Genomic DNA, 16,340 nt, shown 5'->3' with positions numbered 1-16,340 from the left:
TACATATCTCTCCACCCTGACTGTAAATACTGAAGTAACATATCATTTGAGTATGTAAATAAAGTTATGCTTATATACTCTTATATCCACCTTACAGTAAGAAAATTGAGTTTTGAGGCCCGCATTTACATGCTCAAGCAGGTAAGACCATAAACTTCTCAGGAGGGATTTTAGTAAAACCTTAACTTTTCCCACAGTCACATGACACAAACACTGAGTATTCCCCACACTTCAATGGCACAGATATTGACTCTGGCCCACTGTAATTTTCATGGAACAGAAGACCTGACACAGAAAACAGAAACATCTGCTACTGCTTAAGTGTTTGAAGAAGTTTTGTCTTTAGATAAGTGACTAAATCTAGGAAGGTGTTCTAGCCTGGGATTACTAGCAGGCATGTACTTCTCTACTGACTGGAAGTCATGGATACCTTAAGTTTTAGTTTTCTTATGTTCCAGATTCTGTGCTGCCTAGGTGTGTAGTTCTGAGTTTCATGTGAAGTGTTAGTGAGCTCTCTACACAGGGTAGGTAGACAAAACAATTCCTTTTCCAGCTTGATAAGGACAATCGTTACAAGTTTCAGGCCTAAAAGCAAAAACAACGGTGGGCTGAAGAGAGAAAACAAGAAGGATGTGACTTCGTAATCTGAAGCTGTAATTGGACACTTAACCCAGATAAACAGATGGAGCAAAACTTATGAAGATGGAAGTACATGCTTACACTAACACACTAACAAAAAGGAAAGTATTTAATCTTGCAATCACTAAGCATTACATTTGTTATGCTAACCACGGACTTAATTTTTTTTTCCAGAAGGTACTCTTCTACTAATTGCAAAGTTAAGAGCCACACCTGTGGCTGTCCTGTAGCATTTATTACAGGATTAAGGGAAAAAAAATAACCAAGCTGAAACCCAAAACACCATTTAAAAATAATCTGAAAACACCAGCGTCACAACAAAAATTCCCCAAACAAACAAAAAAAACCCCCGTAGCTTATTTTATATTTGCTATCTACATTCAAAAGACCCTTTGTTCACCCAATGGACTTTGACAGCTTTGTACAACCTCTCAGTCTGGATAGGTTGTATAAGCGCTCTACACCAAAAATTGCATTTTTAAACTAGATACTTTTTTGATGATAATGCTTTGGTAAATCTCAGCTGAAGTTTTTTGATGTACAATTAGAATACAGTGCCAAATTCAGCACTCAGTAGAACAAGCGTATGTGATTTATTCGTCTGAAGTGAAAATCCATTCCAATGCATCACAATGAACATTTCTATATGCTCTTTAAACTAGAACATACTTCATTCCTCATTTTCTGTTTTTCTGCCCTCATTGTTTTCTCATAAAGTACCAGATAAGAACATGTGCAAACCCCAGTAGATTAGAAGCAAAAAGACTGCAGCACCAGGGCAAATATAAACATTCTTTGTTGAACTAGGCAGTGTAAGGATATACAGAAACAGAAGATATGAAACATTAAGATTAGTAATAAAATAACTGCAATGTTGAAATTGTTACAAGAAATTACATGTTTTACACATTACTTTGCATGGCGTTTTAGAAACGTAACAAGATCTGATTATTGTACATTTCTTGGCCCAGAAAGTGCTACATACATCTGCTACCCCATGTGTATTAGAACAGATATGCAACAATCTTGCATCAGCTTTCTTTTAGCATATATATTTGCTTTCAATTTCTGTCAAAAACTGATGAATAAAGACTTACAAACCATAGTACAATGATCTTTCAATAGATTAAACATTTGATTGATATGCACAGACAAGTTTTTTATAATTGTTTCTAAGTAGGCAATTTTTAATCAAAGAGAAGCTTTGTCTTATAACCAGGCTAATTTATTATTATTGCTTACCTTAAAAAAAAATAGATCTATTATCTGAAAGAACTAAATGACCTTTTATCATAATGTAACTGTAAGCTTAGGCTTGCTTGCTCAAACTAACAAATTAAATTTGCTCTTGTATATATTATAATTTCTACTATTATCCAGAGAGGCTATAGCATCAGAGGTAAGTGATCAGCTTTGCTTAGTTAAGTCTCAGCACAATATTCAAAATTCCTATGGAGGATGAGCATGTGCAGTAAATATTATGAACAGCAGTTAAGACTAAATCAGAGCTGTGTTTAAGGCCCAGTACAGAATACAGATTAAAAAAAAAAATAAAATAAAACAAAATAAGCCACAGACCAACTGTCTGAACTCTTGAACAGGAATCACTTAACTCAGACACAATGTCCTAAATTATACTGCATCACTGATGCATCATGTCAAGGAAACATGCACTTTTCTGCAGCATTTGGAAAACTAAGCATCTTTTGCAGTTCTGTGGAGACCTACCTTAACTGAAGGGTTACAAATCACTCTCACACATTTATGCTTCCACCTTTAATAACATGGAAAAAAAATGCCCAGAATAAAGCTTAAAGCTAAGAATCCTGATCAATCAATCTTTCTAGCAAAGTCTGGAACAGCAGCACAACAACGAGACAAACTCTAAATAGCACTTAATATTGGGTCCTGAAAACATGACAGAGGGTACTGCAAATCTACATTGATAAGCCTGTTCTCTGCAGGAGTGCAAAAAGGCTGATTCCAAAAGAAACACAGTATAACATACACAGGGAACTAATATTACTTTGGAAGGTTGAACTGAAGAAAACATTTTTTTTTTTTGTTTCTCTTCAGTCAGTACTGAAGTCATCACCCCTGCGAAAAAAGTACACTGTTTCTTGAAGCTTTGTACTAAACTTAGAAAAAATCAGTTTCTAAGGAAGATAATTTTTTTTAAATTTTGATTTCTATCTCAAATTACCCATAAAATATTAGCTGTAAAACACTCCGCACAAAAACAAGATATCAGAGACTACATCATGCTCTGCTCTGAGAGTCTGTAGTCTAGTTATAATTCTTCTAGAGTGAAGTACTATTTAGAACACAAATTACAGAAGTTTTACTGGCAATTGTTCTCAACACCTTCCACAGAAAAATGAATCAGACCCCAATCCAATAATCAGATTAAACCAAAATAATCCTAGACTGAACATACAATGCCCACAGATCCATTAGAAGTATACTTGGAAAATATATGAGTTTATGCTCACTACAGTTTACAATCAGATAAATGGGAAAATCTTTAGAAGTCAGTTGACAGCATATCTAATATCTGTTTTGAAGTTTAACTACAGTTAACTGAATATATTTGAAAATAAGCATGCTTATTTTATCTGTAATTCAGTGTCTTGGGTATCTAAGCTTCAGACCTTCATGTGTATAATTTTACACAATTACTTGCACATTTACAATAGGCACAAATCCAAACCAACAAAGAAAGACTTTGGATCAGGTTTCCATTTTAAAAGACCCATTATATTTATTTACCTAATATTTTTAAACTCTTACTTCTGTAAAAACACCACTGTATTACAGAATTATAAGCAATTAAATGAACCCATGATTTATTAGTCACAGAAGAAAGCTGTTTTCTCAGTAACCTGAGAATTGCTATAGCATTTAGATTATATTGACTGTTTAATTAGAAACTTCAGTTACTCATTTACTGAGGACATATTTTTCACTTATTTCTTTTATAGTGATTTTGCTTGGGTGGTAATTAAGGGCAGCGAATCACATATATGAGCACAGGTACTATGAATTTACTGTGCAGAAGTAAACATGCTGGACATGGATAAAATATGGAAATTTCAAGTTTTGCAATAGCTAGTGGAAAGAGTTACCAGGTGTATACTTAAAATATAAATCAAATATATTTTTATTTTTAAGAACAGACAGCTAGAAAATCTGTGTATCTAAATAAACGGGAAATTCAATTTGATTCTGCTGTTTGATTATTAGCATGAAAAGAAAAATGCATGCACTTATAAGTATCTCAATTTTACTGCACATTTTTGGTAGACATTGTACTAGAATATGCACATTTTCTTAACTGCAAGTTTAAAAGTGGATTTGCTTTTCGAAATGCAATCAACTTCTGTTTATATGAATTATAACTCATTATTAGGAAAATATATAAATCCACTAATTTTTTATTTACTTTGGTTGGGATCTAAGAACAGAGAATACCAACTAGGGTGCTAGTCTACAAACATTAAATGATTGCTTCAAAAATGAAAAGAACAATCCTTTCTCCAGATCCATGACAGGGAAGATGGGAAACAATCAGTTTCAGTTGTGCCAAGAATTATCTGGGGTAGACATCAGGCAAAATTTCCCAGTCTTTTCTCACTGGGAAAGACATTTTATGTAAGTTCCAAAATGACTTTCTCAGTGCCTTTTTTTTTTTTTTTTTTTGTTAAACAGGTGAAATAAATCTGTCAGGATCAACTTAAGACTGCTGATTCTACTTTAGAATAAGGACATAATGTCCTTTGTAGCTCTGCTTTTCTACAAGTGAAAAATATCCCCTGTAAGCACTTCTTTTGAATGAAACAGACCTGCAAAGACATTATAACTATAGCCCTGTTCAGCTTCATCTGAAGCCCTCTTAGCTTCATCTGACAGAGTAAAAATATTGCACTTCAGACAAGTTCATTTTGTTCCCAAAATGAAATTAAGTCAAAGATGACTAATTCTTTCCTCTGGAACACAAGTTTCAGAGTATGGTACGCCAAAAAATGTGGGTAAGGTTATCTGCAGACATTGCATTTTTGTTCCAGAGGGAAAAAAAAAGTCTCAAGCGTACTGCAGAAATTCAAACTTTCAAAAAAATTCAGAAATTATCACCAGCTCCACTGCATAACCTGCATCTGTTCTTATATAAAAAAAATAAAGTATTTTCATTAAACTTTATTGCACCATCACCTTTGTTTTAAAAATATCCCCCATTCAAGTCAAATATTAAATTATTTTTATCAAACAAAATATAAGGTCTTCTTTAAAACAGCATGTAGATACAGTATAGGTGCTATAGAGAAAGCTTCTAAAGGAATAACATACATCAAATCAAAAGTGACAGAAAACAATCATTATGTTCTTCTCTATGATTAAAAAAAGATTGCAAAAAGATTGTGTAGGCTATTTATTGTTTGCATGAAAAGCATCCCTCCTCATTTTAAGGTGTTGAAGCAGGTGACACCTTCAAGCTGTCAAGTGCTGCATGAATTCTGAAGTGCAACCTGGATTCCATAGAGTATTCCTTGTAGTTGTTTCTGCAAAACAGACAACTTATTTTAAGAAAAGTATGTTTGGACTAGATTGTTTCTACTTCATATGTTTGTAAGTTAACAGTCTTTATTCCTTCAACAGGAAATTGACACACAAATGAGTTATGAGACATTTAAAGCTACATCCACAAGTTGAGCAAAGAAGACTTAGACCAGTATTAAAATTAAATGTCCTGATAAACTGAACCAGTGTCTTAGCATCTCTTGAACTTATTTTGATCTTTTTAACAGCCCTCCCATTTACTGAAATTTGCTGTGAAAAGACAAGCCAAAATACTACAGAATAGGGTGTTAGTAGAAAATGTATGTTCCAACTCAGAACACAATTCAGCCAGAGTAATAAACTCTGGATATTTACAGAGATTTTATTCTATAATTCCCATCCCCCCCAAAACAAACAAACAAACAAAAACCCATGAGGGGACGCTATTACAAGACTGAGCTACTTCTCTGTAAACACAAGGGACATTCTACCTCCTGCTGCCATCTACAGATGACGCAGGCATGCTGCTCTACAGTAAATTAAACCCTCAGGTGGTCTTCTGTGACACCATGTGAAAGGAAAAAGGGGTCAGACTGGTGTACTGGCTGTGGAGCCGATTTAATTCCCACAGCTGCCCGTACATATCCCTTCCCTGGAATCTCCAGCTTCATGTCGTGCAGGCAGTGGACCCTCAGTATCTGTGAAGCCCATACAAGAAGGAGACATTTTCCCTTCATACTCTGTCTTATTTGAATCTGCCTATTCCACTGTGTCTAATGGACAGTTCATGAAACTGCAAAATTCAATTATATTGGACAAGTTCTGCAAATCAAGAACACAGATTTATAATTACTTGTATTTTGCAAGGAAGCTGTCAGGAAGAAAAAAAATGTGCCTTCATTGCTACAAATACACAGCTATTCTTAATTTACAAGGTAATAAAAAAAAAATCCACTTACTTTGCAGTTTCTATGTATCTTATTGCTTTTTCTCTCTCATCCTGTTGTTTGTACAGAAGACCCAATTCATACAGCGTGAATGGCACCAAGTAACTGTCATATTTTATTTGCTTCTCACTAGAAAACCAGAAAAATACAGCAATTATTACAACCCTGTCTCAAGTGACCAGTTAACTTTTAAAAGCAATCACTGCCAGTAACAGCACATAGCCAGAAAAACCATTCTGAAGCCTTTTTTACTGGTTAATTCTGTACACATTGATAAACAGTCTTAGAGCACTATAGCAGCCCTAAACATTTAGAAAATAAAGCTGAACAAAATGTTCACCACAAAACCTTTCCTCTCACCCATGCAAAACATACCACTTATGAAGAACTGCTGTCTTTAGATTTCTAAAAATATCTCAGCTATAAAAGCTTGCCCATTGCCAGCTACCTTTGGAAAAAGATGATTCAGAAATTGTGTTCCTTTAACTTGCAACCAATCAAACCCCTCTGCCTGTCGCTTGCAATGTGCTTGACTAAACTCACATGGGATCTTAGAAACAGTAAGAGAAAACAAGATGGCAAGAGAATTAAAACACACAATTCTTAATAACAAACTGTATTATTAATTTTTCAAAATCACTTGTTAGAAATATTGCACATGTAAAAATGCTTCTTCAGCCCAAATACCTAAAAACTTCTAAGAAGTTTTCATCTACAACCAGTACCTGACTCATGTTTTAAACAGAAAAGCTATTACAGCTGGTATGGATCTGAGACCTGAAAATCTGTAACACAGGAAAAACAGTCTTCAGCTAAAACATGTAACAACAACTTCTCATCTACATGGGGAAGCACTCACTACTGAAGTACTAAATACTGAATAATAAAAAAAACCCCAGGAAACTTACTTACAGGTATCCTTACTTACAGGTAGTTCTGCAGATACAATTCCAAATGTATTTGGGTATGTTACCAGGCAGTTTGATTTATTTAGCTTCAAACACCACATACAGAAAGCTAAATTAAGTGTCAAACTGCTACAGAAAAACACAAGCAAAGTTTTCTGGTTCTCTAACTATTTTCAGAGCTATTTTAGTTCCAGCTCCTTAACACAATGTTTAATTATTCCAAATTCAAGTATGACAGCTGTAACAGGAGTATCAGAAATGTCACCAAAAGCTAGAATATCTATTTCTGTTACTTTCTTACCTTTGAATTACTTTACTGAAACATAATTCAGCTTGCATGAGTCTTCCCAAGTGTTTCAGGCAGAGGCCTTTCAGTAGCTGCAACATGCACACATCATCCACATAGTATTCATTGTGATCTGAAAATAAAAGTGAGATATGTCAAACAATTTGAAGACATCATGAAAATGGAAATTAGATTTTCAGTAGGGAATATATATCAAGATTCAGGACATTGTTTCTCATGTTCTATACCTCAAAATGTACATAACATTCAGGCATGATTTAAAATACTGTCTACTAAAGAAGATGTGTCCATGACATCCATATCTTTCTCTTAAAAGACAGGCAAAGAAGAAATAAGAAGAAATCGACACATCCAACAAACAGGTATAAACTTCATTACTTGAAGATCAAATAGTCATTAATTAAGTATATTACATTACATAAACAGTCATTAAAGATTTCTTACTTGCAACACGTGAAACCAGAGTGAGACAGAAACCAGCATGTTATCTTAACAGTTAATTTTAATAGTTAATTATATTCCTGTGTTACAGAGCACTGACAGAACTCCAGCAGCAACGGTAACATAAAAAAACCCGTAAAACCACACCATGACTCTGTCCTACAGAACTCTTCAGAAGCATCATTTTGCCGTATAAATTAAAAAACCCATGTTTACTAGTATTTTTATCATCTTTAATATTTGAAAAGCCTCAGTAGTACTGTGTAGTTTTTGAAAAATTCAATAGGACTAAAAACACCAGATGAAAGAGGGTGCTTGAATCAATTCAAAATTTACTTATCAAGTGTGATCCTTTTTAGTTCCCTTAGTTTGTAGCATTTGGTGGGTAAAGGGAAGGAAAAGAAAGGAAAGCAAACACATATGGATAGACAGATGGCACCACATACATTAACAATTCAGGAAGCATAACACTCTCCCTTCAGATCATGTTGTTTACAACTAATTACCAGCTCTCTAAGGTCACATTATTTTTTTCCTTAATAGTCTGCCAAAGAAATCCTACGTAAACAGTTCTGAAACATGCAAGACTAATGCATTTTAGGATCCTGCAAAGTGCTTTGCCACTATGTTCAGCCTTATTTCTGTCTGTGTTTAAACCCAGAAAGTCTTGATAGATTGTAACTGACAAGACTGCGCTTTTAGTGATAGTAGAAATTCAGCACATGAGTACTTTGCATTCTCTCTAGCCTGTTTTGCTAGGCTAAGGCGTTGGATTCTGTGACTGTCTCCTGAAGGACGCGCTCACTGAAATTACTGGGAGCATGTACTGATGTCAGTAAGGGCTCGCTAGTCTTTAACAACTTCAACTAGTAGTCTTATTTCCCAAAAGAATAAAAGCTATTATGCCAAAACATTAACAGTAAAGGATGAGAAAAATGCAGGCCAATTTAACACAGACAACCTTGCAATAAATGTGGGAGCAACTGCAGTGCTCTACACCAAAGAAAGTATTGTTACCAGGACAAAAAAAACCAAACAAAAAATTACCTTTTTGTTGAAGTTACATATTCTTTTACATATATATATATATAGATATAGACATAGATATTGGAAATTAAAAAAAAAAACAAAAAAGATGCCCAGAAATCCTGGGGGAAAAAAAGAGTCTTTCATTTGTTCCTTCTACCAGCTCTATCTTCAGCTCTATACAACAAAATTAATTTCAGTCCTTGAATGATTCCATGCTGTGCCTGGTCATGTGCAGCAAATGAAGTAAAAACAGTTCTAGGAAGTCTTAATCCCTAAGTGACCTTTGTGTATAATCAACACCCTTTTTTCACAGCAATCCTTTGACATGGCTACTACTGTCTCTTAAAATTATATTGTAACTTGTCATACTCTGCTGGCAGCCTTAATCACCTTTTTTTTAGGGATTCAGCAGCAACTCTGGTAATCAGAGTCTTTTTTCACTGATTCCGTATCTTTAAAAGCAGATCAAGATCACATATATGAAGTCCAGAATAAACTTACATCTGACTGAATTTATTACTAAAAAAACAACAGAGAAAATATATACACTTCCAGACTATATCTAGCAGTGAACTTCTTTAAGAAAAACACAGTGGTTTTATTTCCACTGCTTTTATTTTGGTACCTTGTACATCTCTACTTAGGGATCGGATAGGAAATTTACTTCACTGTTACAACTGATGAGCACTTCTAGTACAAACCTCTGCACAATACAGCACTGGATTTCCAGCAGGTTCTGCCAAACCCTCCACGTGGAGCTCATGGGAATTACTTTATTTGCAAATATCTTGCATATCACTACACTTTTGTTTTAACATCACAACAATGAAAAAGGAAAACACCTGAGATTTAGGAGGCACACTACTGATTCTGCAGAAAAGTGAAGAGCAACACAGAAAGTAAAGGAACACAGTTCAAGTATGCAATGCAGGTTACTCTTATTTGGTTTATAATAGCATCCACATTTGACCATTATATATTTCTTGCATGTCCCTGTGTAATTTCTAATGCATCATCTCAATTTACACTGTAAATCATATTTTGATGTATCTTATGTTTTAGAATTGCTGTTTTAACCACAGGTAAAACTAAGTTGCTAAATTGTTCACAAGCACGACTAAAGTCTGGGTTCAATAGAAATTATCTTAGTGAATTATCGTTTAAAAAATTACACATGCAAAACCATAATATTAATTCTAGAAAAACTCAAAAAACAACTGCACCAAAAAATTCACATGACAGGTGACAGAACCACCCTGATAAAATCTGATAAAATCAAGTACTCGTGCAATAAACCAGTTGCAATAATTGAATTTAAATTCTTTTAGGAGTTACGGGCTGATTCTCTAAATATTACCCTCAGATGTAAAATCATGGAAGCTTATTTGTTATGTTTCATTTCACAACTAGCAAATATGTTTTACTTTGCCAGAAAGTAAAACAAAAAAACCAGACTCATTCATGCATAGCACTATGTAGCATGTGTCCTCTGTAATAAAATATGATATAAATTGGTTTTACATTTAAGACGTTTAAGACATTAGAAGATTATGGTCCAAGAACAGTCTCAAACATAAGAAAAACTTAACTAGACCAGTCATGTTCTGTAACTGATAACTTCATGTCCCTGAGTTTTCTGTATTCATCTGCAATATCAATCAAGCTGAGTAAAGAACATATTGAAGAACCACTCCTAACTTTCACATGGCTCCAAAATTTCCATACTTAGACTTAATTAGCACATTGTCAAAGCAAACACTCACTTTTCAGAATATTGGAAGACAGAAGCATAGAAAAATGTCAGCATTTCTTATAAGATGATTAATTCCACCTTAACTGACCACTTACTAGTTTCATTTTGTAGAGCAGTTTCTTCTTTTTCAATTGTTACCAGTAAGTTTTCAGTGAGGTCTGCTCTTTTGCCCACAATTGCAAATCCATTCCAGACATACATCATTTCCTGATCAAAAAAAATGAAAACAAAACCAACCAATCAAAAAGGTAAGAAAAACCACTGGAACTGCATAAATATTTAACTAAAGAGTGCGTCTGAAAAGGCTACTGCAGAACATTCTTGAGTACTTAAAGATACTACCAAAAGCTTGTTTTGGTATAAAACATCTATGAATAGGAAAAGAAAAAATTATGTTGAACGTGTGTTGACAAAATTAACCTGGGCTTCTAAGTTTTGAATGTTTTGATGCCTTTTTAATGGATTTTACTATCATGTATTTCCACAGATCTTCAAGAATGAAACAACAGATTTTATCGGGACAGTTTACCATCACCCACAAAACACATCAGCAAAACTCGATGCCTTAGGTTCAACCTGCAGTCTCTGCCACAGGAACTAAAAAAAGAACTAAAAGTAGTTACTTTCTAAAGGATGATAGGTAAATTTGGTATACATTTGTGTGTGTGCTGGTATGCACAGTATACAAACACACTTGTTTGTTTTTTATACATATATATATATATATATATATATATATGTTCGATTCTATACACCACTACCTTCCATACAGAATGAAACTGGAAGTAGATACAACTTTCTAGATAAAAATGTGACCCCAGTAGGCATATCCAACATGGTTTTACTATAACTTCTACAAAATCTTGTTGAAAAAAAGAAACAAGGCAAATCCTGTAAACAAATCTTCCCAGATGCCTCAGAACAACAGAAAGCAATAAGCTTGTTTTGATACATTATCACATTGTAAAACTTAAGGGGAATGAGGGTTAATGCTAACCAACAAGAAGCTTTGCCAAGACCTTTACTCAGTCATCACAAACTGGAGTATCATTTGTTCTACCTTAACTGAAATTACAGCTCTGAAATATGAAGAGTGATGTCATTCTGAAGCTGATACAATACATTGGTGAAATATTTCCACTTCTATTTGTACTGTAAATATGTAGGTTTTCAGACAGAGAAAAAAATCTGGCTCTATAGAAGTCTGAAACAGTTATTATGTTATGATGTTATTAACATCATCAACTACATCATGCTAGATTTATTTCAATTCTGTAGTCCTGTGTAACTTATACTTACTGAAATAAACCATACACTATGTTTGGTTATGACTAATCCATTATGAAAAAATTCCTAAATTAAAAGATACTGGATTTGACAGCAAGACCAAATATATACACTCACAAGCACTCTGCTGAACAAGCCCAAGACAAATTTTACTTAAGTATTCTACATGCAATTTAATACAGAATGAATTTTATAGCCGGTGGATTAATTTTCTTTGGACTCCTCTTTCTATATCAATGAACTTTAACATAAGAAACTCCTTCTCACATTAGGTTTTTCATGTACAGTCGTTGGTAAATTATGCATGTACAAGGATTTTAGCATACACATATGAGAAGTACCACTGCTGTGCCCATATCAACAGATTGTGCAATAGTAATGACTCTGAAGTTAAAATATGGGAATTTAGAATAGCATTCATAAAGTACCTTTAACTTCTGTACATTTTCATCAGACTCAATACAACGAAAAAAAAAAAAAATCCACAACAAAACTGACCACCACTCTTCATTTTCATCAGAAAAACAGAAAGTACCAAAGTACTCCTTAACTTCCTAGTGAGTCTAGAAGATAAGGACTAAAAATATGCCAACCTAAAGAACATGGAATGCTGTATGCTGAACTTTTCAAATGAAAAATCTGGTGCTTGTTTCAGACTACTGCTTAGTTGGTAGTATGATCCAGTCCCTAATACTTTCCACAAAAATCACATTGCATGAATGCAATACTTCATAAAAAATTTAAAATGCAGACACATAATACCTGACAATATTTTTCCTTCCCTCTATAATAAAGTATACAGATTCATTTTCTTTTTTAAAAGGATGAAAACAAAGCAAGAACAAGTACCAAGGCAGGTAGTATCAGCTTCACTGGTTCAGGACATGCATAGCGTCGAGCTTTCCTTACTGCAAACTTCTCCGTTGGGATAGATTTTCCTGCAATTCTCTGCTTTAGACCATCCACTTGTCTACAAGAAGGGGAAATGGAAAACGGAAGTAGTTTTTGTATTTTTTTTCATCTCATTTCAATTAGAAAGATTTACTGTTTTCCTCTGAAATATAACATCTTAAAATTGTTTTACACCATGGAGACCAGAGCTGTATGTCTTTGCTGATAAAAGCAATTCTAATGCTAAAGGCAAAGAGAAAAAAATGAAAAGCTTATGGTAATAAGCAAGAAGTAAGTCACACAAGAAAAAGACATGGCAGGAGAAAGAGTGCATATTCAGCTGCTTTATAGAAGTTTACCTGAATAAAGACACTATGTCCTCACCAGTCCTCTTCAAATCATCCTCTGGAAGCATACACAGAATAGCTGCCTTCTGGAATACATATATTGCCTATTTCAAAAAGAAACAGAAACAGATTACCACATCTAATTTTCTATGTTTAATCAATACATTAAAGACTCAAATCTCCCACCCCAAATGCTGCAGCAAAGTGTTTCCATAATTCTCAGGCAGTTAGAACTATAAAAGTTTAGCATTCCCTCTGTCATCATTTGTGCTGTAATTTTATTTTTAATGTATTTATTAATATTTTATATTAGTCAGAAAGTTAAAGGTATTTCCTGCAAAGAACAGGAGAATTTATTATGCAAACCACTGTTGAAGAGGTAAGGTTAACTGACTTAACTGTTCTGAAGTCCACTACTGTTATTATATGATCTATTACATGTAGAGATATGCTTGACAAAAATGGCAGGAAGTATCTGAGTACTGATTTAAGGGCAGTTTAATAACTGGGCTTTGCAGAAAAAAAACCCAAAAAACCTGTAATTCTATTAAAGACACTTGCACTTCATGTTGAATATATTATTCTCTTCCTCTTTTGCCAAGAATTAGATGTATACGCTTTTTCATTAAGATAATAAAACAGTAATCTAGAGAGGAACAGACAATAATAATGCATAAAAGGTTATTGACACATTGTGTGTGTTTGGTTCATACTCTGAGAAATGTTTTTTCAAGGAAAAGGTTATCTGGTAGCCCAGCCTTTCTTGTGAGATCCTGTCCCCAGCAGCTTCATTTTGTGCCACAAACCAGCTGCTGAGTAGGTGTGTCTGTTTATAAGCACCAAACACAGTTTCTTCAGCCAAGTTTTACTAGTGAGTGCTAGAACTTGACTTGAGAGACAAGGTTTACAGGTTTCCTCTTCCTCTTCTTTCTCCCAACTCAGGTAAGTACCTCCATTTTTGGAAGGGCCAAAGCATTACTGCTTATGGTTCTGCTGCTTCAGAACATGAAATAAAAATTCATCCTTAACCACCCAGTTACAACATTTTGGTGGCATTTTGTCATTGCTTGTGAGTTTCTCAGGAAGGCAAACATTACACTTATTGTGCAAAATGAAAAGTAACTTTAACTGTAGAGACCACTGGTATATCACAACAATGTCCACCTGCCCATTTACCTTAGACCACCTGCTCTCTTTGCTGAGCAGGTCTGCATACCGATATGCTTGAAGCCAGTCCTGCTGGAAGGTGTAGCACCACATCAGTTCCCAGTAACAAAGATGATGAATCTGTTTCCACTCTTGCTGGGCTGCTATGCAGTCTTGGAACCTCAATTGTGCCTATGAAAAGGGAAGGAAGAATGACAAAAACTGGCTCAATTACAGTTTCATGTAAGAGCAATGCCTAATTACAGAGCAAATTCTTACCTAGTACCCAGGTGAACACCTGACAAGTAAAATGAGATAAACTTCCCTTTCAGTCTCACTTAGAGAGAGGGCTGGAATCAACATCGACAGTGAATGTGAACAGGGTTAACAGCACACTTATCAGTCCAACTGATATGTAGATGAATTAAATTATTTTTCCCCCCTCAGGCTAAACACTACACAAAAACCTTAGAAAGAAAAATTTATTTACCTTTTCAAAATTTCCTTTCAGTATGTCTATTCTGGCAGCATAAAAGAGAATAATGGAACCCTTGAAAAGAGATGAGAAAAATAACCAGTAAGGAGTTTGAGCTTAGGGAAGTATATTTCTGTTATAAAATTTATTAAAAATACGCACATTTGGAAATTTATGGAGGTAGGGCTCGAGAAGAGTGTCTGCTTCCTGAAGGTTGGCTTCCCCTGTACCTAGAAAACATAGCAAATCAACCTCAGTGTACTTTAAAAAATCCAAGTTTCATAGACTAAGATTTTTTTTAAATCACATTTGATAGATCAATGGATGATTGCTTTATGTGAAAGCAGAATTATTTCATCATATTGTGTACCTATAAAACTAAATTATTGTCCCAAAGATACTAAGTGCTTTAAAAATACTGTCTGTAAGTAGAAACAGACTAGAATTATAGGAATGTTTTTTAGACTGTTCCATTATTGATCCTAGTTATATTTTTAAATCCCTTTAATTGTTTTAGCAAGTTAGGAAAACATTCTTCAGTTGCCTCTTCTCCTGATTTTGAACTCAGTAATGAAATACAAGTGACACTGGAAGAAATGAAGTTCTCCTTAATTTCCTGATGAGCCTGAGGGACAAGTACTAAAAATACTTAAATATTAGAGAATGTGAAAATATATGGCAAAGAAGCATATAGAATTAATTATGACTTTTAGCTCTAAATGGCAAAAGTGATTAATTCTGGGTGTATAGGCTTTTTTCTGGAGGTAGTTTTCACAACATCTGATGTTAATTTATGGATGACCACTTTTCTGAACTTAATACCGTTTTGCAATACTTTGCTGTTGAGACAGCCCTGCAAATGGAGCAAGATGTTGGTATAATGCTATCAACCCTGTTTCTGCAGACACAGCTTTGTCATGGGTATTAATTTTATATCCTTATTAACTACATTAGGTCACATTAATTTATACCATAATTAATTACATTAGGCCACAATTTTGAAATTCAGTTAGAGAAATAAATCACAATATCTACCATAAGGTGTAGCATGACTGAAAAGCTACACAGTGGGTCTCACCAAGGATTAAGGAGACGTAAGTATGATAAACCAACAGGGTGAAAGTACACAGAATGGCCCTCAAACTGCTGCCAGATGCGCCTTCCCGTAGTTGGCAGAGGCCCAACTCCTAAGAAACATCACAAACACATGCAGAATTAACTATGAGTATACAGAGTTACTATTATTTTTTTTCTGGCTAACCAAAATTCAGTTTTCCTTTCAGATTTAAGTAGTTCGTAATTCGGTGCTTATCTAGAATCCAACACAACCCTCTACCAAAAAGTTTCTGTCACAGCTAATAGCACTGAAGAAGGAGAAGACTAATCTTACTCCTAATAAAATCATGCATTTCAGGGCTCTGGTGAAATGGGAACACATGAACCATCCAGACACACAGGTCTACAACCCTTCCCCATTGTGTTCTGACTATGAGCCTTTCAGAATATCATCCTTCAACATACGTTCAGAGAAAAACTCTCCCAGCTGTTCCAGTGATACTTGTTAGTGTGAGTCTTCCTTCACAGAAAACCCTGGTTATCCTCAATTCTCTTCCATC

The 16,340-nt window shown here is 34.5% G+C and overlaps 1 protein-coding gene across 1 annotated transcript in view; it reads right to left on the bottom strand.

Annotated features, from left to right (window-relative positions):
* Positions 1–1,209: 1,209 nt before the first annotated feature.
* Positions 1,210–16,340, bottom strand: part of TTC39B (tetratricopeptide repeat domain 39B) — a 76,721-nt gene continuing 61,590 nt past the window's right edge. The window contains exons 10-19 of the mRNA XM_005522668.3: positions 15,803–15,911; positions 14,887–14,954; positions 14,740–14,799; positions 14,280–14,441; positions 13,116–13,207; positions 12,715–12,835; positions 10,674–10,785; positions 7,350–7,467; positions 6,153–6,269; positions 1,210–5,195 (exon numbers count right to left, since the gene is read on the bottom strand). Coding sequence (XP_005522725.2) covers positions 5,099–5,195; positions 6,153–6,269; positions 7,350–7,467; positions 10,674–10,785; positions 12,715–12,835; positions 13,116–13,207; positions 14,280–14,441; positions 14,740–14,799; positions 14,887–14,954; positions 15,803–15,911 — 1,056 coding nt within the window. The 3' untranslated portion in view covers positions 1,210–5,098. The remainder of the gene's footprint in view (positions 5,196–6,152; positions 6,270–7,349; positions 7,468–10,673; positions 10,786–12,714; positions 12,836–13,115; positions 13,208–14,279; positions 14,442–14,739; positions 14,800–14,886; positions 14,955–15,802; positions 15,912–16,340) is intronic.

Source organism: Pseudopodoces humilis, chromosome 4, assembly GCF_049639895.1.
Source record: "Pseudopodoces humilis isolate 2021_Gansu_Grassland_sample_001 chromosome 4, ASM4963989v1, whole genome shotgun sequence".
Taxonomy (NCBI): domain Eukaryota; kingdom Metazoa; phylum Chordata; class Aves; order Passeriformes; family Paridae; genus Pseudopodoces; species Pseudopodoces humilis.
Note: the sequence above shows the minus strand (reverse complement) of the source record. Positions and strands in the feature narration are given on the sequence as shown.